Source organism: Larimichthys crocea, chromosome XVI (genome assembly GCF_000972845.2).
Source record: "Larimichthys crocea isolate SSNF chromosome XVI, L_crocea_2.0, whole genome shotgun sequence".
NCBI lineage: Eukaryota > Metazoa > Chordata > Actinopteri > Sciaenidae > Larimichthys > Larimichthys crocea.
In genome coordinates this window covers 4,163,084-4,190,063 of record NC_040026.1, presented here as the reverse complement: position 1 = coordinate 4,190,063, position 26,980 = coordinate 4,163,084, and the positions used below count along the sequence as shown (strand labels likewise).

General features: G+C 44.5%; 1 protein-coding gene across 3 annotated transcripts in view; it reads left to right on the top strand.

Moving 5' to 3' along the window:
- The window catches only part of si:ch73-22o12.1 (nectin-2), a 78,000-nt gene that overhangs the window by 18,294 nt on the left and 32,726 nt on the right, over positions 1–26,980 (top strand). For 2 of the 3 annotated variants that reach the window (XM_019261257.2, XM_010735032.3), the window contains exons 2-6: positions 11,046–11,155; positions 12,042–12,291; positions 14,315–14,608; positions 14,760–14,877; positions 15,519–15,667. In XM_019261257.2, coding sequence (XP_019116802.1) covers positions 11,046–11,155; positions 12,042–12,291; positions 14,315–14,608; positions 14,760–14,877; positions 15,519–15,667 — 921 coding nt within the window. Of the gene's footprint in view, positions 1–11,045; positions 11,156–12,041; positions 12,292–14,314; positions 14,609–14,759; positions 14,878–15,518; positions 15,668–23,243 lie in introns of all 3 variants that reach the window. The other variant, XM_010735030.3, reaches the window with a different exon arrangement.

The following is a 26,980-nucleotide window of genomic DNA, read 5'->3' as shown; positions in this document are numbered from 1 at the left end:
AATTTATAATAACTTAAAAATGAGACATGCATTATATTCTTACATTTGAGAAGCTAGAACCAGTAAATCTTTGACATTTATGCTTGATAAATAACCAATAGATTATCAATACAGTTGATTTTCTGTCAGTTGACTAAGCAGTTAATCAACCCCAATTAAGCAACCCCTACAAATGTAACAATCACAACCAGTCTGACAAAGACTGTCTATTAAAAAATGAATCAGTGCAGCTTTTCACTTCAAGCAATCCTTATTGAGTCTTTTGACCTTCTCCTTCATCTGCAGTTTTTTTATGGCTTATCGCTTAAGGACATAAATGGACTGAGTATTGTTCACACCGTGCTGAAGCTTATTGGAATGAAACACAGGTTTGGATTCCTTTGTGACCAGCAAAGAAAAACGATGCGCATACCAAAACACAATTTTTGCTGCTGTCATCAGGGTATTGTTCTGCTTTACCTGCTTCTTGGAATATTTAATTCTTTTAAATCCTCTGGCTATTTAATGCTTAAGCCATCTATTGTAAAGCTTTTAATTTGTCTGATTCCTTTTTATTTATTTATTATTGCTGTGTATTATTTGAGTTGTCATGCACAGTTGCCTTTTAAGGATAAATAAAGTTGTCTTGTGTTGTAGTGTATAGGTCCTCAGAGCAAGGACGCTTGAAGTCAGTCAGTTGGAGGTGCTCGGAGAAACTGACGTCAAAGAAAATTCTTTGTATGTATATGTGTATATAGGCCATTACACCCCCGTTGTGCTAATGGCTTATGTGTGTCACCGTACAGTGGCATCAATTGTAGTTCTCTAGCTGCAGCTGGCTGACTTGAACTCTGGGTCTATCTGACAATGAGCCCTGATGTCTTTGGTTTCTTTTATTCAGTGGGAAACACAAAAAAGTACCTAGAACACCTAAGTGGGCTTATGTGTGATAGATCTTACTCACCTTACTTTATAAGGGGTTGGCTATTAGGTTGTTTCCACATTATAGACCTATACAGTAAATGATAAACAACTGGATAAAAATAAAATCAAACTTTTTTCCAAGACCTACTAGCACAATACGCACACAATAAAGTTCAGCAAAAAATGAGAAAGTCAATATAAGTATAACTGATAACAGTCATTATTATGCCTGATTTTAGGGTGGCTGCAGCTCCTACGCCTCAGATATCGTCTTTTAATTATGTTACTTTGACTGTAGCGATACTGCCAGCCACACCCTTTTCATGTGTTTTGTTTTCATTTGAACCAATTGACTTGAGAGGAAATATCGGGTTATGAGTTCCTCCCTCTCTGATCTGTCTCCTTGAACTGTACGCCCATCTGTCTATTAGCTGTTCATTCATCCATCCATCCATCAACATCAAAACAATACACCATGTTCCCAAGGCAAGTTGTCATAGCGACTGTCCTTCAGAGAATAATCAAAGTTGATCTTAGCATTCAGTACAAAGGGAAGCTTGTCCTCCTCATACATCCCTGCTTTTTATTACCCTTCTGCTCCATTGTACCTTATAGAAACGCCGGTCCAAAACTTCTTTCTCTTTTCCTTTTTCTATCCTTCTTTCATCCCCTCCCTCTTTGGTATCACCTTTCCCCTCCTCCTTTATGGGAGAACTGATAGTAGGTTTGTGTTGAGTTTCATCTTACCTGCCTCCTATTGAGGCTTGAAGACAATGGGCTGTTCACCTCCGCCCTCTCAGCTCACTGCAGACCTGCGGGAAGGAAACACTGACTCAAACAATGCAGCTGTTCGGATACACAAAGCGTGCTTTCTTTCTGCTTTTAATTGCTTCATTTATTGCCCTTCACTCTTATCTTTTTGTTCTGTTTTGCACCTCCTACTTGCCCGATGTTTACCAGTTGTTGCCATCTTCACCACCTCATTGTTATACTTTTTATGCAAAAATTTCTAATCTATAACCTGTTGCACGTACTTTCAAAATGCAGGTGGACTAATCGGCTACCCATAACTAACATTTCACCAAATACACTTCCAGCCTTCTGGTAATATGAGTCACCGTCATAATAAATGTTAACTTTTGCTCCTGTGTTCGGAATACTTTTGCAAGAGTAGGTGGGTGTCATATTTTGGAACACTAGCTTGCCTGTCCTCTCAAATCTTTCCCTGCAGACTTCTTTTCTGTGCTCCTACACAGACCATCAGTAATTCAATCCAGCTGGTTATTGCTGGCTGTTGTGATGGACACAGTCATCGGTTTATCATAATATTTGTGCACACCTCCTTGTTTGTTTGCTTGTGATGCCTGACCTTCTGTCTTTCATATGGTCGGGCATTGATTTGGTAACATGCCATGTGATCCTTCTGACAGATTGACTGCGTTAATAGCCGTCTCCCTCATATCGCCACGCAGCATTTTAATCCTTTAAGGTGTGGTATAAATTGGATTGTCTCTCACCCCCGCAGCTACTGTATGAATGAGCTGCTTGTTGACAAGTTGTTGACCAATGGGCCCATCAGTAGTGGGTTGAGTGGCAGCTCTGACACTGTGAGGGGAAAATCAGCTGTGAAATGAAGCCCCCCACTCAAGGTGAAGTAAAGGTGATGATGGAAAAACCTGGTAACACAGCTGTGTTTGGATCCGGGGGTGGGGTTGTCATGGAATTCCTCTCACTTTAACAGGCGGCTCGGTTTTTAATTCGGGGAAAGGATCACACACCCAGACTGAAATATCTTCTCTGACATCTCAGTAGACTCTCACATCCAAGTGTTGTTAGGGAGGCGAAAATAGGACGCATAATCAAATTATGTTAACAACTGACATAGCTAGGGACGGATGTATACACACACACACACTCACACATACACAAAATGATGGATGAAGAGATAGACATGCACACACACATGGACATTTGCAGTAGTACCTGGCACTTTACTCCAGCTGTGCACTTCTGACTTTGCCTGATCCTTTAATTCATGGCTATTTCCAAAGTGAGATGCTGCCAAACTCTGGATGTGCACACACAACACACACACACACACACACACACACACACACACACACACACACACACACTCTTCCAAAGTCATTCAGAGAATGATGTCTGAAGGATTTCTTTGGCGAGCTTTCTGCTGGGCCTGATAAAGAGGTGCAAGGCCTCAGAATGCATAATGGGAGAATAGATCAAGATATTTCATGAAGCTGACCGTAGACCTGTCTGAAAAATGTTTTTCCCAAAGCCTCAGATTTACATTTTATGCTTGAGCAGTGGCTGCAGATCTGTCACTATGGTCACACGGCAGTAAAAAGCCAAAATTACATGCAGGGCTAAAATAACATGCTCAGTACAATTATCATAAGGACCATTGGCACACAGGGCTAGAATGAAGATGTCGGACAGAAAAAGAACTAACAACAGAGCTAAAGGAAAAAAAAAAACTAGTCAAGAAAAAGAAGAATAAGCCAGGGGGATAAAAAGGATTTATTCCAAAATGAAAAGACAGGACAGAGCTATGGCACAGAGGGAGGAAGAAAAAAGAAAGTGAGCGATGCTGAGGGAAGGCTGAGAGTGGTGGAGGTAGAATGATGTGCAGGGCCCGAACAGACAAAGCCGAGCTCAGAGCCGCAGGGGAGCTGGGTGTCTGTCAGCCATCCAGCCAGTAAGTTATTCAGTCACTTATTCAGTGGGTTGGAGCGATGGCAGTATAGAAGCAGCAGTTATTTGTTTGGCTCAGGAGAGCCGTGTCCTTTCTGTCCACAGTAAACTGGATGTTACAAGGGAGACTTTACTGACCCTAAACCGGGGCCCAGTGCCAGACGAAAACATGCAATACCGTAAAACCCTGCTCGTGTCTTATGGCCTTGGTCCTTTTTTTTTTGTGTGTGTGTTGAGCTTTATACAGCTCTGCTTTTACACAGTCGCTATATTTCTTCATGTCCCCGAGTCATGCTTTATTTTTATACCTTTCTCTATCTTTGTCTCTCGCCTTCCCTCGTTTGCTCTCTTTCCCCTCCCTCTCTTGGGTCAGGTACAGTGTAGATGTTGGTGTTTATCAATAATGAAGAGATGAGAGGAGGAGGAGGAGGAGGAGAGCACACTGCTTTCGTTCTTACCCGGGGATGAATTATTCACCTAGTGAAGAAGAGTGCCTCCCCACCCTCTGTGTGTGTTTCTATGTCTGCGTGTCTAAACGTGGTTATGCTTTACCTAGCAGTCGTACATGTGAAAATGTGTTTTGTCTGAACCGAAACCACACACGCGCACCGTTTTTTTTACTCCTTTGCAAATCATATTTTATCTCTTATGCATGGTTTTCCTTCTGCTTGGCAGATGCTGAAGTGATTAAGCGTGTCATGTATGTTGTAAGTTTCATCCTGTTGCGAGGTGTGATACGCTGCAGTAAAATAAAAGAGAACCACCGCATGTGTTTCATGAAACACTTTTCATTTCATTTAAACAAACACGACTCCCATTTCAGACCTGTTTCACCGCCGGAGCTTGCTAGATGTGAAATATTCTGTTTGTGGTATGTAGATAACTGAGAATGGAAGATTGAACAAGAGCATTGAGGTAGTGAGAGAGGACCACAGAGAGATGTATGCATGGACTATTTTGTATGTAATTTCATGTCAGGGGCCCTGCAGTTAAATGGTGCGGAGATCCCATTGTGAATTCTTCTACTTTACCAGTTTCCTCTTACTCTTGATCTCATGCATTCTTTATAGACTTAGTCTCATGGCAAGACGAAGGATGTGGTCCACCTTTGGATGCAGGAGGTTTGGCATTTCAAGCAGAAGGGTACACAATTGTGAGGGTATAGAACTGTGTATTCTAAGGCTCTGTAAAGTCCCCTGCTGGGTCTTTTTTCATTAAGATGATACACTTAACTGAATTGGCAAATGCTTATTTTTGCAAATGATATTCGCTCGTGTCCTGGGGCATGTTTGTTATAAACAGGCAACTAAATAGGAATATGCATCAGTATACAGATGCATACACACATACATACTCAGAAAACACACACACACACACACACACACCTCCTTGTGCAGATTTTCTCCTCCAGCTGTTCATTTCTCCTTGGCACTTTGAAGCCTGTTCATGTCTCCCTGTGTCCCTCCCTCCAACCCCCTATTTCTCCTTCGCTCCCCTTCTGTTACATTTCATGCATTTCTGCCTCTCTTTCTCATTTCTGGCTGTGTGTCTGACTCCCCTTCTCTTTCCACAGAGCCAGTTATCAAATATTTCATCATGTCACTGTGAACAAAGTGAAATGTAGCACTCTCTTCTTCTTGCACCTTTTTTTCCACTGCTCCTGTTGCATCACAGGGGTTTTTATTTTTTTTATTTTTTTTTACCTCCTGTCTGCTGCATGCAACCTCACTGTAACACCAAACCTCAGGTTTTCTTTACTTTTCCCTGTTAATTGAACTTATGGTTATTTCAGATCTCATGCGATAGCCTTGAAGTCTTTGAAGTGTGCTTTTTTTTTTTAATCAAACCAAGGTGCTTTAATTCGATTGCTTCCACGAGTACAGCTTACAGCATGAATGGATTATAATAAGATGTCATTGGAGAAGCCCAAATGAGCAGTAGCTACTTCTAAATGTAGCTTTTCCATGTGCTATCGATCGGTCCCTTATAGAGAGCCCAGTGGAAAGGTCAATAAGAAGATGAGACACATCTCAAGTCTTCATTTCCTAGTTTTATTCCTGGCTTGTCAAACTGCTTTGCCTGTCAAAGCTAAGCTGCATCCCCACTCTGCTCTCTGCATACTAAAGTATCCATATGGAAATGTGTGTGTGTGTGTGTGCATGCGTGATGTATGCACGTTCATTGTAGGTTCGTGTGGCTGTGTGTGTGTGAAGGTCAGAGGATCCAATGCTGCAACAGTGTCAGGTAGCAGGAGCAGACAGCAGGTTGAGCTTGGTGCGGCTCCAGACTCCAGCTGATAACGGCCATTAGTACACACCAGGCCTAGTTTGGACATGACACGCAGCCACACAGACACAGCAGTGCCGGTGTTTTGGGTTGGACACAATAATAGCTACATCACAGAGAAGTCACAGTTATAAGGCCAGCTACGCCGACAGGTCATCTTAACCTAAAATGTCAGATAGCTTCTGTCAGCTTTAATACACGTTTGACCGACTCTGCTTATGAGTTTTCAAAGCAGGACAAAGGAGCTAACAAAAGCTCTAAAGAGATGAACAGTCAGCACCCAAATTGCAGGTGCGGTCACAAAAGCTGCAGTATTACAGTTTAAAGGGAACAGTTTTGAAGATTTAGTAAGGAGGAACAATGGCCACAAGCTGTTGCTCTTCATGAAGGATGGAACAGAACATCCACTGTTCAAAAGTTGGACTCTGCACAGAAAGGGGTTATGATTCCCACACAGGAGGTGTGGAGCTGAAGAAACCCTTACAGCTAAAAGTCAGTACTTTTAATCTCAGTTATTGTTTCATTTCTAGTCCATTTTCTGGAGCACAGAGCCAAAACAACAAAAAATATGTCACTGTCCCAATACTTACCAGCTGCACTGTACAAAACTACAAACCCAGTAATAATCGTGGAATTGAATCGGCATCTCTGTGCCAATGCCTCAAAAAACAAAATTGCACATCGGGAGCCACACAAAGCTGGTATTTGGCAGAGCTTTCATTTAGAAACCACTTGTATCCAAGGCCAGCGCACATACACGCAGACACTGTTGTACTGAGAATAAAATCCACTGTAGACTCTTGAACAATGAAATAATACTTGACCATTTTTCAACACTCAGGTTCTTGTTTGGAGGAAGTTCAAGGATTACTTTAACTGGCAGTGTTTTTCTTTTTACTGTTAAACAGAGTGGTAAAGATGATTTCAATTATGGCACCTTGCAGTTCAAGGTTCATGGATGTTATAAAGAAACTGAGCAGTTTCAGGAAATGTAATAAGTGATGTAAAACTTGGCCTTTTTTTCTCTTTTCTCTCATTTAATGGACACTATTTATTGAACATGAAGGTGACTCATACCTGTGCATCAATTTTTATAGGACTGAATCAGTTCATAAATGCAAGAGGTGTACTCTATAATTAGTTGTTTCCATCATATTGGTCATAAACGAGCAAACATTAAACCACCTATCCCGCAGAGGTGGATATATAGTGCACGGGCACACTTTGTTTTTGGAAGTCTGACCAAAATGGCTCTGGACTTATCACAAAAAGTCATTTCACTGCATCACGAGTGCCACCCTCGGGTCCAAAAACTCCGCATGTCAAGTCATCAGATTTGAAAGGTGAGCTGGCAATCATTCTAATTCCCCTGCAAGGGAAAAAGATTATGTTTGAGGAAGAGAAGTCGGAGACAGATTCCATCGGGACAGAGTAGTTACGCTGCACCCTGCACTCCATACTGCTTGTATCAAAGCTATTATTCTTCGGGAGTAGAGAGGGTGGGCACAACAATAACAACAACAACAAGAGAATAATGGAAATACAGAGATTCTCACAGACCTGAAAGAATAATAAGAGCACAGATTACTTATTGAGACAGCAGTGCGCTAGAAAGGCCAAAGAATAACACCCACATTTTCTTTCTCTCTCTCTCTCTCGCTCTCTCTCTTTGCCTCTGAATTACACACTCAATATGTGCTAGGGAGCAATCTTCAAGAACATGGAGAATGGAAAAGCTCCATCCTAGCCCACCTGACAGTGCATAGCCACTAGCTTGATGAAATGGCAGCGAGTCAGTGAGCTCTGAAGGCCATTAGATATTTTAGGTGATGGCCTGCACTCCCTGTCCCTCTGACGTTGTGCTTTTCTCGGCCATAGTGGGGATCAGGCAGAGGACATGAATGCCATTAGGCGACGTAGTCAGTCAGCCACGCAGCTAGGCAGGCGGACACAGGCTGATAAGCGTATGTTCGTTTTATAAGCCACGGCTGGCTCAATTGGGCTACAGAGAAAATTAGGATTTTGTGTATTTTTTCTCTTCTGGCTTCTCTCTGGCTCATTCACTCTTTCTGTTTTTTTTTTCTCCCCTCTATCTCTCTATTCACAGCCACAGTGTTTCTCACAAGGTCAGGTGTGTGGAGTGTACCCTGCCTCTCACGGCTCCACACCTCCCCGCTCTCCTCCCCTCATCTGCCTCTCCGCGCTCTGTTTCTCTCTACCTGTATCACCCTCCCTCCCTCTCCTTTAACGCCACCCCCACCTCTCCATTTTTAGTTTCTCTCATCACATCTCTCTTGGTCTCTTTTTCACCTACATCCTCGCTCACTCCTTTTATTTTCTCTCTTCTAAATGTCTCTCTCTTTTGTCCCTCAGCCGTCTCCTATTAACCTTGTTTATAGCTCACACAGTCTCCCCCTTCGAGATCCTCCTCCACTCCTCTTCTCTCAACACTTTCTCTTTTCGCTCCCTCTTTCAGTCTCTATTCCTGGCACCGCTTTCTCTTCGCACACTTTCATCCCCACTTTTCCTTTACACCCCATCACACGCCACCCCCCCCCCCCCGCCGCTCCTCATCCTCCGTCACTTTGGCATTCCCAGGCTGTCTCTCGTCTCCTCCTTTCATCCTTCCATCCTCCTAGCACACTTCCTCTCCTCCTTCCTTCCTGATTCATTTTCGTCTTCACAGACGAATGGTGGGAAATATGGAAATGTCAGCGTGACCAGGCAGGGGATCAGAGAGTACTGTGTTAATATGGCAGAGCTGTCGCAGAGCCATCAGCATAATGCGTGCGTGTGTGTGTGTGTGTGTGTGTGTGTGCATGTATGTCATGTGGGTGTTAAAGACATAATGATAGGTGACAGTACTTGGAATGGTGACATCGGACGACTTGGAGGATGTTGAAGGGGGCAGCATGCGTTTGTTTTTTCACGTGCATCGGGTTCGGTGGCGTTTCTTGTATGTCACCTGCAGGCAGCAGAGCTACTGTAAAGTAGAGCAACAGTGAAACAAGGCTTCTGTTCCTTCATCCCCTCTCTCTTTCTCTCCCTCCCTTGGTCTGTCTCCCTCTCTGTCACTCCTGCTTTTTTTTCTCAGTCTTACCCTTGAACCGTCATTTATCCTCTAATTCCCTCTAGTTCCTGTCTCCTCCTGCCTCCTCTCTCTCTGTCCTTTCTGTTTAATATGACCAATGCTCTCTAAATATTTATACTGACAATTACTATTTCAAATGCCGCCTTGCCTCAGGATTTCCAAAAGTCTGTTGTGTGCATGTACATGCACACGCGTGCACACGCTGACTTTTTCCTTCGGTGTCTGCTGTTCTAATGACACAGTCTCTGAGTCTTCAGAGCTGGGATTTGGGGACTATACGGAGGATGAGGGCGTGCAAGTCTTTGTATATCTTGTGTGTAATATTCATTTCCCTGGGGCTGTGTAGAGTCTCATAAGGCCAGCCTGTCTCTCATCTGAGCTCTGGCAGGAGTTGACCTGCGATGGCTCTCCTCTTATTGCTTCAGAATGACAGACAACAGGTCCAGCTCAGCTCTGCACCCACATTATGTGCGGACACAACAACCGTGCATGTGTGCATGTGTTTGTGTGTGAATCTCACAAGTAAAATCCTCGGGCGGAGTATCTTCCGTGCCACGTTGCGTAACGACCTCTGACATGTCAAGCTCACTCGGTCCTTACACCCCCAATCAAGACTAGTAATCAAGGGTTTCAGTAACCCTTCATCCCCCTTTTCTCCTAGCTCTGCTACATCATTTGGTAACCAGAGTACAGCTCCCATTCCCAAAGCTAATCTGTTGTTAGTCAGACTAGTTCAGGTAGATTGACAAACGGTTGTTACTTGATCTCCACTAAACGCTGTAGACACATGAAAGATCTGAGGCCAGAAGCACAACAATAAAGCTGTCATGAGATCAATGCGTGTGCACAAGTGTGTCTTCTTGCACAGATGTGTATGTGTGTCAAAGGCAGAGGGAAAAAAGCGGCGAGCTGTTCCTCTTTCCAGCCCAATAAGGCTCTCTGCTGCTCCCACAGTCTGCTTAGTGGTTGTCCAGAGGTTCCTCTGTGGCTACAAGGGGGTTGTTTTGTGGTTGTAAATTGGGCAGGTCCTGGGAGAGCTGGTGTTATTCTAGGAAAGGCTTGTTTTCTTCCACTTTCCCACTCAGTCTGTCGCTCCATCCTCGCTCTTCTCTTCCTCTGTATTGATATCTCAGATCTCCCTAGAGAAGAGAAGGTGTGGTGTTTATTGCTCGTCAAAAGAGAAAGACAGCACTGCCCTTTCCTCTTATCTCCTAGCCTATGGGTTTCGTTCGTGTGTGTGTTTTCCATCAGCCCTCCAGATCATATTAGTTTCAACACAATAGCTTTAGCTCAGCACAAACTGGTGGAACTAGTTCTGCAAGTAATTGTTTGTCTTTAGGGGAAATTGTGTTTCATGCTTCTGTTGTATGTGTGTAGCTTGGTAAACACACTGTGAGCACACGCACACACACATTTCGCCCTGGCTGCAGACATTTGAAGTTGTGTATCCGCAGGTAATCCACTCTTACTTAAAACAGGTGCCATCTTGCTGACATACACTAATGCGCGCTTACTCATACAAGTAATTACATTTTCACAGAGATCTGGATTACACACACACATACACGCGGACAGATTGTCGTTCTAAAGCTCCATCGCTCTTACTGTTTCTCACACGCCCACTGACACAACACACCAAGAAAAGCATATTTATTTTGACTCTTTGCTGTTACACAGGAATGTGTCGGCACAGCAAATGGCAGGCTATAGAAAAGCATAACCCATCCAGATGATTTATGACCTATGTGCAAAAGAGAACTGGCTTTCCTCTTTTTCTTTTTTCCAGCACACATCCCATTTTTTTTTTTTCAGCCTCCCTCCGTCCACACACACGCACAGTCATAGAGAGATACCAGACTCTTGGCCTACTTGCCTGGGTTCACTAATGCTGTCCTCTGTCGTACCAGACATTTCCACATCGTCCTCATTTATCATCAGAAGGCTTTGTACCAACATGATTCCTCTCCTGCGTTTCCTCATCCCGTCTCCTAGTTTGGGAGGGAAGGAAACAGCCGACATTAATGTTTCTCCTTTTGTGTGTTTTCCCCAGGAGTGTCGGGTCAGCGGGTGAAGGTGGAGCCGGAGGTGTTGTCATATCCCGGTCAGACCGTCAACCTGCGCTGTGCCTTCACCGATGCCACTGGGATTCAGCTCACAATGGTCAGATACACACTGTCATGATACAATTGTTTTCTTTGTTTCAGTTAGGATTTGATTATTTCTGTACAACTCCACACTCATATCAACTCCAAACTGGGTTTGCAATCTGAAATTCTAATAAAAATGTCTGTTTCGTCCCGAAATTGCAGCTCATCCTGCTGACTTGACACAGTACAATTTGGTGAAATTGTCTGGGACTGCAATTTGCTTCCACAGTTGAGGCGACATGAAACAAATATACAATTAACATAATATTTGACTAAACATGTGGTTATTTTCTTGTGGAATAAAGTATTTGTCAATTATGTATCATCCTTACACCGCTGGTGTGTGAAAGTTAGTCGCACAGGTGGACATTAGCAGTTCATTGCAACTGAAATAAACATAAAATGATAATACAGGTCCATGTGCCTTGTTTGTCGAGCACATTAAACGTTAATCTAACAAATCATAGCCCACAGAAATAATCCTAAGGCTAGTAATTTTTTTTTTAAATCACGGTTAGGCTTAATGTTTTATGACCCCAAACAAACAATACTAAGCTTCATTTTGCTTTTGGGGATTGAATATGGTGATGGAAGCACTTCCTAGTCGTATCTCAGTGAAGTGGGAAGTACACAACTCTGCTTGGTTCTGCTAAGTGCAGCTGAGAGAGATGGAGAGAGTACTTCTGCTGAAAACTCCACATCCATATTCATACCTGCTCCACTTATTTGATTGTGATGCTGTGTACGCTGCCCCGTTGAGTAACGGAAAAAAATGTGGATGTCTTAAAATGCTTTCCAGTGTCACTTATCAGTGCCGTGATAAATTAGTCCTCTTGTTTTTCTCAGTCACCCTACGCATCCTAACCACTGACCTCTCCCCTCCGCCTCCTCCAACACAGGTCACGTGGATCTATGAGCCGAAAGAAGGAGAAAGGATCAACATCGCTGTGTTTCACCCCAGCTTTGATGCCAACTATCCTGATTCTCCTGTGAAGGGCAGAATCAGCTTCACACCCAGTCCGCCAGACCTGGCCAGTCCTTCCATCCAGATAACCGATGTTAGAATGTCCGATGAGGGGAAGTACATCTGCGAGTATGCTACCTACCCCAGTGGCAACGAGCAAGGCATCACATACCTGGTCATGCTGGGTAGGTCACAAACATAATCTATATAATATGTGTATATACAGATGGGTGATAAGTTGGGAAGCACAGCAGATGCAGATGCTTCCACACAGTGCAGGAATGGTTTGAGTATGAAATGTGACCTAATGTTACTTCAAAGGACAGGGACTTTGTTTCAGTCTGAAACTTTCAGTTTTTTTTGTGTTAAAACCATCCTATGCACCACTATTATCAAACCACCAAAAGGAAAGGAAATATCTCTGCAAGTATGTTTATTTTACGAGTTGGAGGACTCAAGGATGACACAAGTCCAAGACCTCCTGGTAACTAGGCAACAGTACTATGTCATCAATAAAACCACTCCATGTCAAACATCTAATACATAAAATATTGAAAATTACAAATTAATAAAACTAAAATGATAAGATTTCACTTTCAAGTTTCCCATGAGCCACAATTTGATCTTCTTGAAAACTCTGGTAGCTACTTATTTTTTAATGTGCCAAAGTAAGTTATTCAAATTTCTGCCACCAGAGAACTAAAAAAGGAAATACTCATGTTAGTATTAAACATCTATAAATACTAGCTCTAGTGTGCTGCGCATGAATTCCCCCAACTCTCTGAAAGCAGCGACACAGAAATCTGCGGTTATAAATATTATGCAACACTTGGTTGTGGTTTTACGGCTCTGTCTGTCATGGGTAACACCCCAGTTTTCGAAATTGTTGTTTACCAACGTGTGCTCTTGGGTTCAAACCCATCACAGGTTTCTGCCTCCCAAGGACATGCAACATTGTTAAATGCTCCCTGTAAAGTTTCTTTATTATAATTGGAAAAGAAGCACTCTTCTCTTCTTTGTCAGAGAGAAATCAAACCCAACACAACCCTGAAACTGTCCTGAAATATCTATAGTCTGTTGAAGTTTTTCCCATCCTTTCATCGCACAAATGGAATGAGCAGTCGAAGCAATTTATACAGGAGGACAGGCCAACTGTCTACTACCAACTACCTTTATCAATAAAAGTAGCTTTTCCTGCCAAAAACCTAGTTCTGTTTGGTATTTATCTGCAGAAGAATTTCTAAAGACTTGTTGAATTTGTGCCAAGGTGCATGTTAAACTATGCTTTGCTGGCTTTTCCATTTGTCCCCCATCTGTCTAGTGAATGTGTGCATATTTATCTTGCTTACTATATATATGTAAATACAAAGTACTCTCCGCCTACATCTCTCCGTCTGTCTCTCTAGCTCTCTCTCCCTCCCTCAGAGGTAGTGTGCAGGTTAAAAGCATGTCCAGCTAGGCTTAATTGCTATTATAAGTGGTATTGTCAGATCAATTGTGTTCTTGTTAATGCAATAGAACCATTGGTCTAACCTTGGCCCGGCACCAGTGCTTTTTACTCTATCTCTTTTTCCCTCCAACGTATCATGCCTCCCTGCCTCCCCTCAGGCACTATATTGATCTGGCTGCTTGTCATGCCTGCTGTCAGCTCCTGTCCTGTCTTCTCTGCTCTGATCCCACACTCGTATCAGAGAGGGTAATTGAGGAGGCATGAGGGGTGAGGTAGAGTATAGGGTAGAGTGGGGGGGGGTGACAGAGATCATGTAGTGATTTAGAATTTGTGTATGGAAATGCACCAGACCGCTCAGGGAAATTGTTTATCAATGGCAGGTGATTGGGATAGAGAGGGAATAGATTAAAGTGAAATGAAGGGAGAGTGGAAGAAGATTTAGGGTGTGGGTGTGTTTGCACTCGTACTCTTGACTGTTTATCAAAGTAGGCTCTGGAGAGAAAACGATGGAGGGGACAGAGAGAGAGAGAGAGAGAGAGAGAGAGAAAGAGAGGGTGAGAGGATGTTTGGAGATTGAGGTTTTGGATTTTCTTTTTCTATGCTGATGACTCAAATTGTTTATCAATAATGGTGCACATTATCTTTTCACTCAGCTGCCTTATTTCCATTTTACCTATTTCTACATCCTTTAATCTTCTCTCCACTTCTGTGTCTCTTTCTCTCCCCACCCTCCGTCCTCTCATCCATCCATCCATCAGCTAAGCCTCAGAACTCGGCCTCCATCGTAACAGTGGAAGCAGGCACCAAGCAGGTCGTCGTGGCACGCTGCGAGTCTGTCAATGGCCGTCCACCTGCCCAAATCTCCTGGGTGACCACAGCCAATGGCAATGCGACAACAGTGTCCAAGCAGGGTACCGACAACACAGTGACCATGATCAGCGAGTACCGCATGGTTCCCACAGCAGCAGACAACGGGAAAGACATAAGCTGCGTGGTGGCACACCGGACCCAGGTCAAACCAGAGAGCTTCCCGCTGAAGCTGGCGGTTCTGTGTAAGACCCCGCACACAGACACACACAACCCAGCCCTTATTATTTCATGAGTTTCTCTGCTGTTCACACTCTATTATGATTGGGGTTATTAGTTGAACTTGTTTCTATTTTTTTCCTTCTCCTCTCTGCCATTCATTTACCCTTCCCCCAGACCCCCCTCAGGTGACAATAGTAGGTTACGACAATAACTGGTACTTGGGTCGTACAAATGTGATACTCACCTGCCAGGCTACCGGAAACCCTCACCCGTCCACTGTCCAGTGGAAGACGTGAGTATCAGCATATCCAGCATCTTATCTCTTGCTCTGTCTCTCTTTCCTAACGCCTCTTGCTTTCTCTTATCTTCTTTTCTCTGATTTTCCTTTCTTTACCCATCAGTCTCAGGTCCACAGAGCTGTAATCAGCGCTTTTATTATTGCCACTACAGCCCCGTGCTCTGATTATGGAGATAGCCGTATAATTTCTCATAATGGACTCTGTGACTCGAGATTTAACCCTCGCATAATGAGAAACACAATATAACTCTGTCTCTCCCGTTTTCTGTATTATCAGCTATTAACATAACTGTGACAAATTTAAAAAAAAAAAAGGAGGGGGAAAAAAACGACTGACAGTCTGGAAGTTTAAAATTGGAGAGATGAGATTTTTGGGCCTGGATCCAGCAGTTTTCTTCCAATGTGCGATAAAGGATTGACTGCTGAGGAAGTGGGGAAACTGATTGGTTTTGCGCTGCCCATCAAGATTAGTGGAATTTGATGACATTGCACAATACAGCACATTTCCCCAAATGCACATCTGTCTCAATGCTCTCATTGTGCCCAAAGTCAAACAAACCGCAATCCCATTCTCTTTCTTTTCTTCCCCCCTTTTTTTCCCTCATTCTCACGCTGATACGCTCCTATTCCCGCAGTATGTCAGGAGAGATGCCAGACATCGTGCAGATCGCAGGCAAAGAGCTGAAGGTGCTGAAGGTGGATGACACGGTCAACACCACTTTCGTCTGTGAGGTCAAGAATCGCATCGGGACCGGCAGGGACCAGGTCACAGCCATGGTCAGAGGTGAGTTAACACAACAAGCACACGTCCCAAACACGTGCACAAAAAAGTATAAAGGCACAACACGTGCACAAACAAACAGCCCAAGATGTAAGTCGGAATGCATTTGGAAACCTACTGTAACCTGCTTGGAGTACAACATTTCTCATGTTTGCCCCAAGAAATGTTTTTTCTGGGCTGATAGAATCAATTAGCATTAGAATTGTTCCTGTCATCACAAATCCACCCTTTTGCTGCTCAAACTAGGTTAAAACCAAAACAAAGTGTAATTTGCACCAGTTACAAATGTCCTAAAACGCTGATAAATTGTACTCCGTAAAAGTGCCAGTAAAGCAATGAATATTTCACAAGTGAAATGAAAACCACATTTGTGGCTCACTTGGGTATCGTTCATCATCTAAACCTTCCCTTGGCTTGTATATGAAAACATTTATATCCTATGAACTGATGAACTGGAACCAAGTGCACTTTCATCACACATGCTACACATTTCCTGGTGTACTATGCTCTCATTTCTTCCCAAGGGAAACACCTTGTTCTGCCTCACATGTCTCATGAACACACACATATTCCCTGTGCTGAGGACTGTCTTGGGTGTGTAGCGTAGGGGTTAGTGGGTCCAGCTGCTCTGTCCATGTTGTGGGTGTGTATGTGTGTAAGTGGCTTAGAGGGAGCGTGTATGTGTGATTGTGCATGCTTTTGAGTTCAACTTTTCATGGCTCTCTTTCTCTGTGTTCTATTAATGAGTGTTACCTTTTCTATTTCTCTTTTCATGCACTCAATAACGCTGTTTTGTGAAAGCGTCTATGCCCCTTTGACATTACACAGTCTGTCTTTCTGCTTCATGCATTACTTGAAACTTGCAGAGTGTTTTTCACAAGGTTCTTAGTGTGTGTGTGTGTGTGTGTGTGTGTGTGTGTGTGTGTGTGTGTGCGCGCGTGCGCGTGCGCGTGTGTGTGTGTGGCGCACAAAGAGATGGACTGTCTCGCTGATATTTTCTTTTTATTCCATTTCCCTAAAATTAGAAGTTTGCTCCCTTGAAAGTCATGGCCACAGAAGTGACGGCGTAGCTTCTCAGCAGTACTCTTAGCCATCAGTAATGACAAAGCAAATGAGCAGCGTTCATTAGACTCAGCGTCTTGAAGATAAGGCTGCAATCACTAAAAGTGATATATTTGACTCTCGGTGACACTGTTGACTTTGGATTTAAAGTGGACTTCTAGTGTTTCCTTCGGACTAGACTTGCACTAATGCACTGTCCGCCTGTGTGTATGTATTTACTCCCGTATTTACTGGATTCAGGTGCAGGATCTGTCTGTATGCTGTATAGCTTGTTATACCAACTCAAGTTTTGGAGTTAAGCCATCCGGAACAGCTAAGTTGGAAAACAGTCCATCCATTCCATTCCTACTTTTCCTCAGTAGTTTTAGCTGCACCCCTCAACAGGGTTCACTCCTGCATTTCACCTCATACAAAATACATCCCCCTCCACTCTTGTGCTGTTTGCCTGCACTTTACCGGAAGTTATTTCCTGCTGACATGGGGGTATGTCTTGCGCGTAATGGGGGGAAAAAAGTGCATTTCTCTAGTGGCTACATTTTAAGAGCAGCCCAGCTACTTCATGCCCTCGTTTTCTTTTCACTTTTTTTTTTCTTGTCCTCCTGCTCAGTCTCTACTTATTTCATTCTTTCTTTTTTCTTTCTTCTTCTCTCAACCCCCATCCTTCTTCCAAGTCCCATGGCTCCTTATGGTGCTACAGCATGCGTCACTGCTTCTCTGGGGGCCATTCTGTACTGCTGCATAGTAGTGTAACCGCCTTCTGTAGCACAAAGGAAGTCACTGTCTCCTGCTGTGAATTACAAGCAACAAGCAAAGAAGATACAAAGATTCGGGGAGTAGAGGGAGGAAGATGGAGGCTGCTGCTTTTAGACTAAAACGTCGGGGTATGTGCACCAGGATAGATCAGTGCCAGCATGCAATCCTCACAGTAAGAGAGGGAGAGAGCAAAGGCGTCAGGGAATGGAGGGAGACAGCAGATGCTGACGGCATTTAAAACTCCCATGGGAATCTTGTGCTACTCCATCCTATCTCCACCGCTATTGGCCTCCACTATCTCTCAGCAGAGCTTGTGTGTCTGTCTGTCTCCAAGCCTCTCAGAGCGGATCAGTCACCCTTTGCTGCTTCAGCTGCTGGCTGCTTCTCTCCTCATTTCACCATCCATCCCTTCCTTCCTCTGTGTTTTATCCTACGTTTCCACTTTTATTCTTCATCCCACTTTCTCCCCTCTTCCACTTTCTTTCTTTTCCCTTTCTGGTCTCTCCGGTGCCTTCCCGTGTTGAACTTCCCACACTTTCCCTGTTTTGTCATCGCCCTCCTCCATCTCGTTTTGCTATCTCGCAGCCCAACCACCTCCCTTCCCACTCTTCTCTTACTCACGGGCAGAAGAGGAGGAGGATAAGATGTAAGCTAAATTCGCAGGCAGTTAAGAGGTGACTGAAGCAAGCAGCATGTGTCAGGAGGAAGAAGGTTTGTAGAAGGCAGAGAAATGGCAAGAAGTCGTTTCAGAAGAGTTGCTGATGGTCGAATTTGTGCAAGCGAAAGATGCGGAATGACTCCAGATGGAGATGCAACGCAGACCTGTGGAGGCTAATGTGAATGCGTGTAGACAAACAGGGCTAAGAGGGGCCGACAGGCGTGAAATGGCCAGCACCTGCTACATAGCAGGTCCCCGACTCCCCTCTACCCCACAGCTGCATGGCAAACAAACACACATAAATCTACACACTAGTGCACGCCTGTGTCCCCTGCCCTCGATCTTGTCCTGTGCACCTGGAGGCAGGGAGAAGGATAGATGTCCTCTCGTCTCCTTGCCTCTCCTCCTCTCGCATCTTCGATCGTGCTGCTTAGTCACACACACAAACATATCCTAACCCCCCCCCCCCTTTTTTTCGATTTATCTCTCCCTCGCTATCTCTTTTGCTGCAGTTTGCTCTTTTCATTGCATCTCTCATCCTCTTGGTTAGCATATGCTCTGTCCTCATCCTCCTTATCTCTCTCAGGTTGTCTTTCAGCCTCCGCAAGTCTGGCGCTGATCTTCCTGCTCAGAGAAGAGACTCCTGCCCCCAGCATTCTCTCTTTCTCTCTCCCGCTCATGCCCGTGCAATCATTTTCTCTTTCTCTCTCTCTCTGTCTTTCTTTCTCTCTCTCTGTCTTTCTTTCTCTCTCTCTCTCTCTCTCTCTCTCTCTCTCTCTCTCTCTCCCTCTTTCAAAAGCTCTTAAATACCAGTAGCTCTTCCTTAATCACAGCTTAGTAGTCTCCATCCCTCCATCCATCCCTCCATTCCAGGCTCCTCTCTCGGGGGTTCTTGTGTGGCTAACCCAGATTCCCTCCATCTTCTGTCTTGTTTTTATCCCCCCCCCATCGTTCCTTACAGGGGTGGCTCAGCTGAATCCCAGAAAGTTAAATGTCCCCAAATAAATTCCCCACTTTGTCCGAGGGGCTCTTCAGTTCAACGGAAAAATGTCCTCTCAATTCGACGCATTCCCTCCCATTTTCAGACTCATCTAAGGAGACAGTTCAAGGGCAAGGGGCTTGGCCATTTTTCCTCCACTGGGTTTTTGGTGTGCATGTGTGTGTGTCTGCCTGTATCTGTCAGTGTGTGTCTCCGGTCATGCGAAAACAGCCAGAGAACAGGTCTGATAGAGCCAAGACTCCCTCCAGCCTGCAACTGGCCCCCTGCCCACCCCTCATTAGCACACACTTGCACATACGCACACATTTGTGCGCACACACACACACACACACACACACAGAGCTCTGTTCAATAAGTTAACATGCTGACAGAGAACACGATAAAGCTATGCTCTAGGTGCAGCCCATCCCAGCATCAGACCACTGATGGTCATAATCGTGTGTGTGTCTGTGAGTGTGTATGAGACCATGCATGTTTTTTTTGGGAGGCTGCAGTAAACGTTACTTCTGCTCCATCTCCCTCATTACTTGCGGTCACTTGGAGCTTACGGTCGTGCTGGACGTGGCTTCAGAAGAAGCATGCTGTTTTTGGCTTCCACAGTATGGTGTGTGTGTGTGTGTGTTGGGGAGGGGTTTGAGGGTTTGCAGTTACTGAAGTTATGCATGTTTGTTTTTCTTTTTTTTCTCTCCCCCTTGTTATCCACACAGCATGCATATTGCATCTCTTCTGCTGGCTCATTCAACAGCATGTGTTTAAAAGATGTCCTCTCCTCACCCACTTAAATAGAATCCACTGGTGCTTTGTTAGGATGTGTCTGGGTCTGTAGTGAGCCTGCACTGGGAGCCTGGGGTGGCTCCTTTACATCTATCTCTTGAATCTTTCAAGTGTTGTCTCCAGAAGGGTGGAATAAAACATGAATTATCATCTGCAAAAGGATTTACCAGCAAAGACTTTGAGAGACTTGTGAACTGTCTTGAGCGATGCATTAAAAATAATTGGATGAGTTGAATTTAGGGAGAATTTGCATTTAAATTTCAGTGTAATTCCCTTTGATGTGACGGCAATGTGTGGCAGCATCCGGCCCCGAGTTTGCACAGAGATTGCAATGCTGTATGTGTTGGAGCTCCACAGAGCCCGAGGTGATAATGCATTTCTTGTGTTCCTGTTACAAGTGGTCACTGAGGGCTAGCTCGTACTCTCATGTGTGTGAATAGGAATGTTTAGCACTGCTCAGGGGGAAATAGGAGGGCAGAGAGTGGGGACTGTGCTCAGGGAGGCTGGTGGGAGAAATTGAAAGAAAGTATGAGAAAATATACCCACAAGAAATTAAAATTTTCCCCCCCGTAGGCATATGTTGCAAGTGAAGCACAGAGGATGAGAGCAGCGAGAAAGGTAACACACGACCGAAATACAAACGTGAATTGGAGAGATGGCAGGGAAAATGGATTTAGAGGAGACGGAAAAGAGTGCATAGAGGAGACAGCTGGTGAAGTGGTGGCAGAGATGGAGAAAAGGGAAGTGGAGAAGGGTAGAGGCAGAAATAAAGAGGAAGAGAAGAGCACAGGTGTAGACGGCAGTAGACTACCATTTTCTCTCCTGACAAGAATCAGTGTTACAAGAGTAATTCTGTCAGCTCTGTGTACATTTAACAAGAGGGGTTGGCTTCTGTTGGATTTCAAATGGGAATGACAATAAGAATCGGGCTGATTCGCCACTTTGAAATTTAGGCAGGGATTTTAACATCAGCGTCTACTGGTTAATCCTCTGCAGCGGCTGGTGAAAGTTCAGCGAGCGGTAACAGGAAGCTAGAGTTACATACTGTAAATGATCAGCCTAGCTCAGGATTCTTGATTATTCTTAAACAGGAAATTAAACATTTATTTGCTCAGCACAAGTAGTTTGGTTTTATTGCGTGGGGTCATGCACTGATCACTTCAAATGGCTGGATAACAATATAAGATTGTTTTTCTCTAACGATGCGCCTTCTTCTGGGACTGAAAGAGTAACATGAAAGCTTTTTGTTTATTACTCCTGGGCTAATCATATGTACAAAATTATCCGAAGAGAAAAAACAAGTAGATTAAATAGAGAATCAAAAAATACACCAATTCATACAGAATACATCATAAGCCCCAATCTTGAACCTTGTAAAAGTAGAAATAATATGAATTCAGACATGAATTTTCATCTTGACTAAAAGTACACTCTTCTTAGCCCTGAAGAAAGCACATTGCTGCAAAAGCATTAAGTATATCCATCATACCAAAGTGCTCCTCCTTCCTGCAGGAGCTACTTATGATGTGCATTTCCCTGTAAAGTAACCTGTGCCATTTGGAGAACATTTTTAGTCAAAGTGATTCACAGTACAGTGACTGCAATCAACGTGGGTGGAGTTGACCCTTACCTCTGAAGTGTTAGTGCTGTACTCTTTGCCCGCTGAGTTTTGATGATGACCAACAGAGGGAAAACGGTCACAGAGTCTGTGGGGAGTTGTCATACTCCTAGAAAGCACTTAGAGCTTTGAACTCATGGTCCCGGAAAACCTATGCAAAGCAGTGACACTGTCATGGTTCTCCTTAACTGTCTTAACTAGACCTCAAGCCTTAATGCTTAAAATGTGTCCATGAAAACTGAAAGCTAGCATTGAATACATGTGGTTTTCAAAGTACTGATCAGATATTTCCTGATTTAAATCCTAATTTTGCTGCATTCAGACTGTATTTTATTAAGGCAAGGAATTTAAATAGGCTAATTTTGAAAAGGCTCTCCTATTTCTCAAAGTATTTTTGATGGCCTAGGTACTGAAATGTGGCTACATTATTTGCCACCGTAAATTGAAACATTTCAAACAATACCCAGCTTAATCCTAGCTCCTGGTTTCCTTCTCTGCAAACGCAGTTTATCTGTTGCCGTTCGAATACCTGCTTTAAAATATTGCGCTAATATCACTGCAGAGAGATGCCGAGGGAGTGGGAAGTGCGAGTTCAGAGAACAAGCACTATGTGGTTGACGAGTCATTTGGGACGTTTTCACAACCCTGATTTAGACACCGCGATGTCTCTGGAGTTTTGATACACAAACAGAAATACTGTGTGTTGGATGGTGGAGCCCTAGTTTTTACTCTTACCCTCCTTAGCCATTCTGCACTCGAAGAAAGCCTCTGTTTAATTTAAAATGAACTTGAAATGGCTTCTCCTCATGTGCGTGTAACGCGGCAGTCGTGACTGAACCAGCGGTGCCGGAGTAAAAATGGACACTCGTGTAGCGACATGCACTCAAGCAGCGCCTGTGGTTTACAGAAGTGGAGAGGGGTGCCAATCTGTCCCCCCCGCTCTACGCTCATGGCTTCCAGGAAGAGTTGTCATTCCGCTGTGTCACTTTGTCACTCACTCACCCCGCCACCCTGTCGTCGCCCTCCTCCTCCTCCTCCTCCTCCTCCTCAACCACCCCCTCCCCCTTCTCCCTCCTCTTCCTCTTCTTCTTCATCTAATTCCCACCTACCACTCTTCCATCCATCATTATCCTCCTCCTCCTCCTCCTCTGCATGGCCTCCACCTGCTCTGCCCTGCACATGCCATTCCCCGCTACTTTAGAAAGTGTGTGTCTGTAGCTTGTAACCCCCACCACCCACTCATCCACCCCCTCCTAACTCCTCCATCCCTGCCTTGCCTTGTGATTTGTGGTAATCCTTGGACAGACCCTGGCCGTTGAAGGGCAACACAGGGAGAAACGTGGCTGCAACGTTGTTGTGCTGTGGCTGTGGGAATGGGGACAGTAGCAGCTCTGAGGGAGAGGAGGAAATGTCAGTGTAGGAAGAAGCTCAGCGCACACACACACACACACACACAGACACACACTTGACTGTACGGACACCTCAGCACTCTTAACACACTTTACTGAATACAGTTCAGACCAGCATCACTGACATCATCCAACTCCTACCTTCTTTCTGTGTTCCTCTTTCCCTTTTTACTCCTTTTTTTTATACTGTCCATATTTTCCCTCCTTGCCCTCTCTCCATGTTTCACACTGATCTATTTTTTCCCTTTCTCAACCATATTCCTTTCTTCCCTTTTCTCTCTCCCTGCCTCTCCTACCTCCTACAGAGCCCTCAGTGAACCCAACCAACGCTGGCGTGGTGGCGGGAGCTGTGATTGGCTCCCTGCTGGCCCTCCTTTTGGTCGCCGCTCTCATCGCCGTGCTTGTTACCCGTAGCCGCAGGCAACAGCAGGGTTACCGTGCCAATGACATGAAGACGCGCATATTTGGTGGAGGCAAGAAGGCCAGCAAGAACGGCACAGGTGGAGGCACAGGCACTGGCGGAGTGGGTGGCGGTAACAACAATGGCCCAATCTATGTTTACAACGAGAGCTCATCCCACCACGGCCTGGGAGAGAAAAACAACCACCATCAGCCGCTCACCATGGGGGGCCGGCCTGAAGTTGTTGCCACGACACCCACCGCCCAAGATATCCTGCTAAGCAATGAATTAGACGATGCTGAAAGGAGGAAGTTTGATGAGCTGGAGGAGGAGGAGAGGTATGACAACTTCAGTGGAGGGGCCCCCATCCTTCAGCTTCGCCCACCGCAGGACCAGGACGATATTATTGGAGATTACCTGGATGATGACATGGAGTCCCAGCGAGATGGCTCTGTCATCTCACGGACTGCCGTTTACGTATAGAGGAGGAGGAGGAGGAGAGGAGGAGAAGAAAAATGAGTGATGGAGGATTCCTCCAGAGGATTTTGTGGCTCCAGGGTTTCGACCCTGTCTGATGGAGAAGAGAAAATAATACCACTTTTATTTTTGAAATTGATCGTAATTATAGCCTATTATTAATCACAGTGCTGCCCCAGAATGGACTGAATGAACAGGGTTGTGTGGTTGGATATTCTAAAGAGGAGCGTTACCGCTATCTGGTCCCTAAGAACTGAATATCAAACGGAGAAAAGAAACAACCTGTCTCTTGCCGCTTCTTCTCATGCCATCACTATCACTGGGACCTTGACAAGGACTTTTGACAGACAGACAGACTAAAAGAGAGAAACTATGTAGTGCAGGAGTAGGATAATGGAATCATGATACAAGCTTGGCTATAGAGAAGGCACCACACTTGCATATTCACTCTTATCTTTACCGAAACAGTAGGAGTGGAAGGGGTTGTCAAGCAGTTAGGTGTTACCTGCTATCATCATTCCCCCGCTGGGAAACCTTTTTGTTTTGATTACGCATTGTGCTGTGACAGCTGAGTGGTAGTAAGCAGCTAGTGATGAGTTGAGAGGAAAAGATTTTAAGCATGTAGACACTAATCATCAGGTGATTTAGAGAAGAGAGTGAAGTATTTGCTCTTGTCTACTGGCGAGTTTCCATTTTCGCTCTCTCTGCCTTCCTCTCAAACTTAAGAAAAAAAAATATCTACAAACTATCAGCAACTGTAGACTCTCTTGAATTTACAACATTTAAAAAGAACCTTAGGTCCCTGTGTGCTGCACAAATACAAGAGCAGCAGAATTAAACAAAGTAAGTTTGTGGAGGTTTGAATTTTAAGTTCTTAACAAAGTATTTGCATGCAAACTTTTGTACAGTGCCTGGAGGTAAGAGATGGTAAACAAGAGATGAGGGAATGAGGTGTAGCCGATCTGACAGGGTCAAGGGATGGAGAGAGGGATGCAGGAGGCAGTAAGACTGGAGAGGAGCACGTCTCTTCTTTTCTTTGCTTCCTCGTCTCCGTCTCTTCAGAGCGCTCCTGACAGGAGGAGCTTGATTGGTAATGAGCCGTGAAGTCGCTCGCTTAGTCGGGACCAACAGATTGCCACCACTTATCGTTTATGACGTGGCGATTCCTCCCCCTCCCTTCTCTGTCTCTCTATCACCCCTCTGTCTCTGCCTCTCCCACCCCCCTTTCTCTCTCTTCATCCCTCGATCCCAGTGTTTATGGGGAGTTTATGATTTATCCAGGCCAGTGTTGAGGTCAGGGCCACAGTGAGCAAGGGAGTATTTTACTGCTCCTGATGTGTCAAACGCCCCACTTACTCTATTCCGGACAGGCCTGCTCTGACATGCCAGGTCTGACTAATCCACCTGAAGTGGCCACGTTCACACCACTGGACGGATGCTGCAGCCTCCTCCTGTACTTAAGTAAATGGCCGGATGTAACTGAACCCCCACCTCCAAAGTGTGCCCACGTTAGGTTGGATAGATTTTCAATAAGATCATCTAATATTTCTTTCCATTAGCGGATGTTGTTAAATGTAGTAAATTGATCGGGAGACATAAAAGGTTGTGTCCGCAGCGAAGCAATGGGAGTCATATTGACTAACAGGCAACAAGCGATGAAATGGCCCTTTATGTTGCAGCTCCAGGGCTGATTGTCTCCTGACTGTTAATTTATCCTTCTAACGAGCCACGGGAGGCCTGCTCAGGCAAATATTACTCTTGGCTACTGTGCACCGCTGTCTTTGAGGCTCAGTGTGTACGTTTTCATGCGTCACTGTATCTATGTGGCCACTGCTTGACTGTGATGGACAATCTTTGAGGGAAGCCCTACTGTAGCTTCTTGAATCATGCGTTCCCTGGCCTTCTAAAGAACTCCCTGTTAACCCCTGGGAATCCAGTGTGTTTGGCTCTCGATGACTGCGCTGACCTCTTAAGAGGCCCAGTTAAGATCTAGGTTGCAGGTCATGAGGTCAAATGCAGGGTGACCCATTACCAAGGGCAAAAGATGACTGCGCTTTCCCCGCATTTCTTATCCTTGCTGCTTTTCAACCTTGAACTATAGATGTGGGAAATGCATACAGTACAAGCATCTATACAGGGTGAGATAGTCCTTGTTTGCCACAGTGATCGCTGTTAACCTCCAGAGAGGCGGTGAGAGACCGGGAGAAAGAGACAGAGTAGGCAGATGACAAAAACAGACAGCTTTCAGTGTTTGAGCACCGTCTAACATATTAAGCCAGTGTGTTCAATAGGATTATCGTCTAATGGCCTTAGCTTATACATAAATGCAACTGTCAACCTGGGGTACAGTGAATTTACTGAACACAACTGATCTGTCACATCCACTCAAAATATAAACGTATTACTTATTTTTGCACTTGTGTGTGTGTCACAGCTACAAAGCGAAATATGAGCGTAATACTTTGTCTTTGGGGTCAAAAAAATAAAATAAAAAATAGCGATAAGGGACAAAAACTGTTGTATGTACATTTTGGTGTGAGGTATCTGTGTACTATATATGTAAGCATCTTTATTTTTCTTGTGAAAATGTGGATATTTATGAAAATGTAAATATCAGATTGTTGGAGCCAGTGTTTGAAGTAAAGAGGAAGGCGTTCTGGGTTGGCTTAGCCTGAAGTTCAAATGTCTCAGAGGGCATTCAGAATGTAATTTTTAATCTAATGAATACCTTGGTGGTTCAGGTGTTACAACACGCTGAACTAACTGAGCTGAGTTTACCTTAAGCCTAAGAGTTGATTTCTATCGAGGGCGAGGGGGGAGATTATATATACTTATATAATTTTTTGCAAGTTAGCATTGCCTCCATTTCCACATAATAAGCACACGACATTCTTTTGCACAATTGGCTTCTCCTTGACGACACCATGCACAATATAAACCACAATACTCCTAATTTATCAGGCAGAGCGTAACCAAGTGTGTTGAGTCTGACTCAGCTCTGTATGTGTGTAGTTGAATGTGTATTTTTGTGATGCTCGGGGTGCTTTGGGACGTCTCTCATTGTGTCATTGGGGCTGTAACCTGAGTAGCTGCCCCTTGTCACCATGGAAAACACGGCAAACTGAAGATATTATTGCATTTTCGAGGACACACTCACTCACTCTG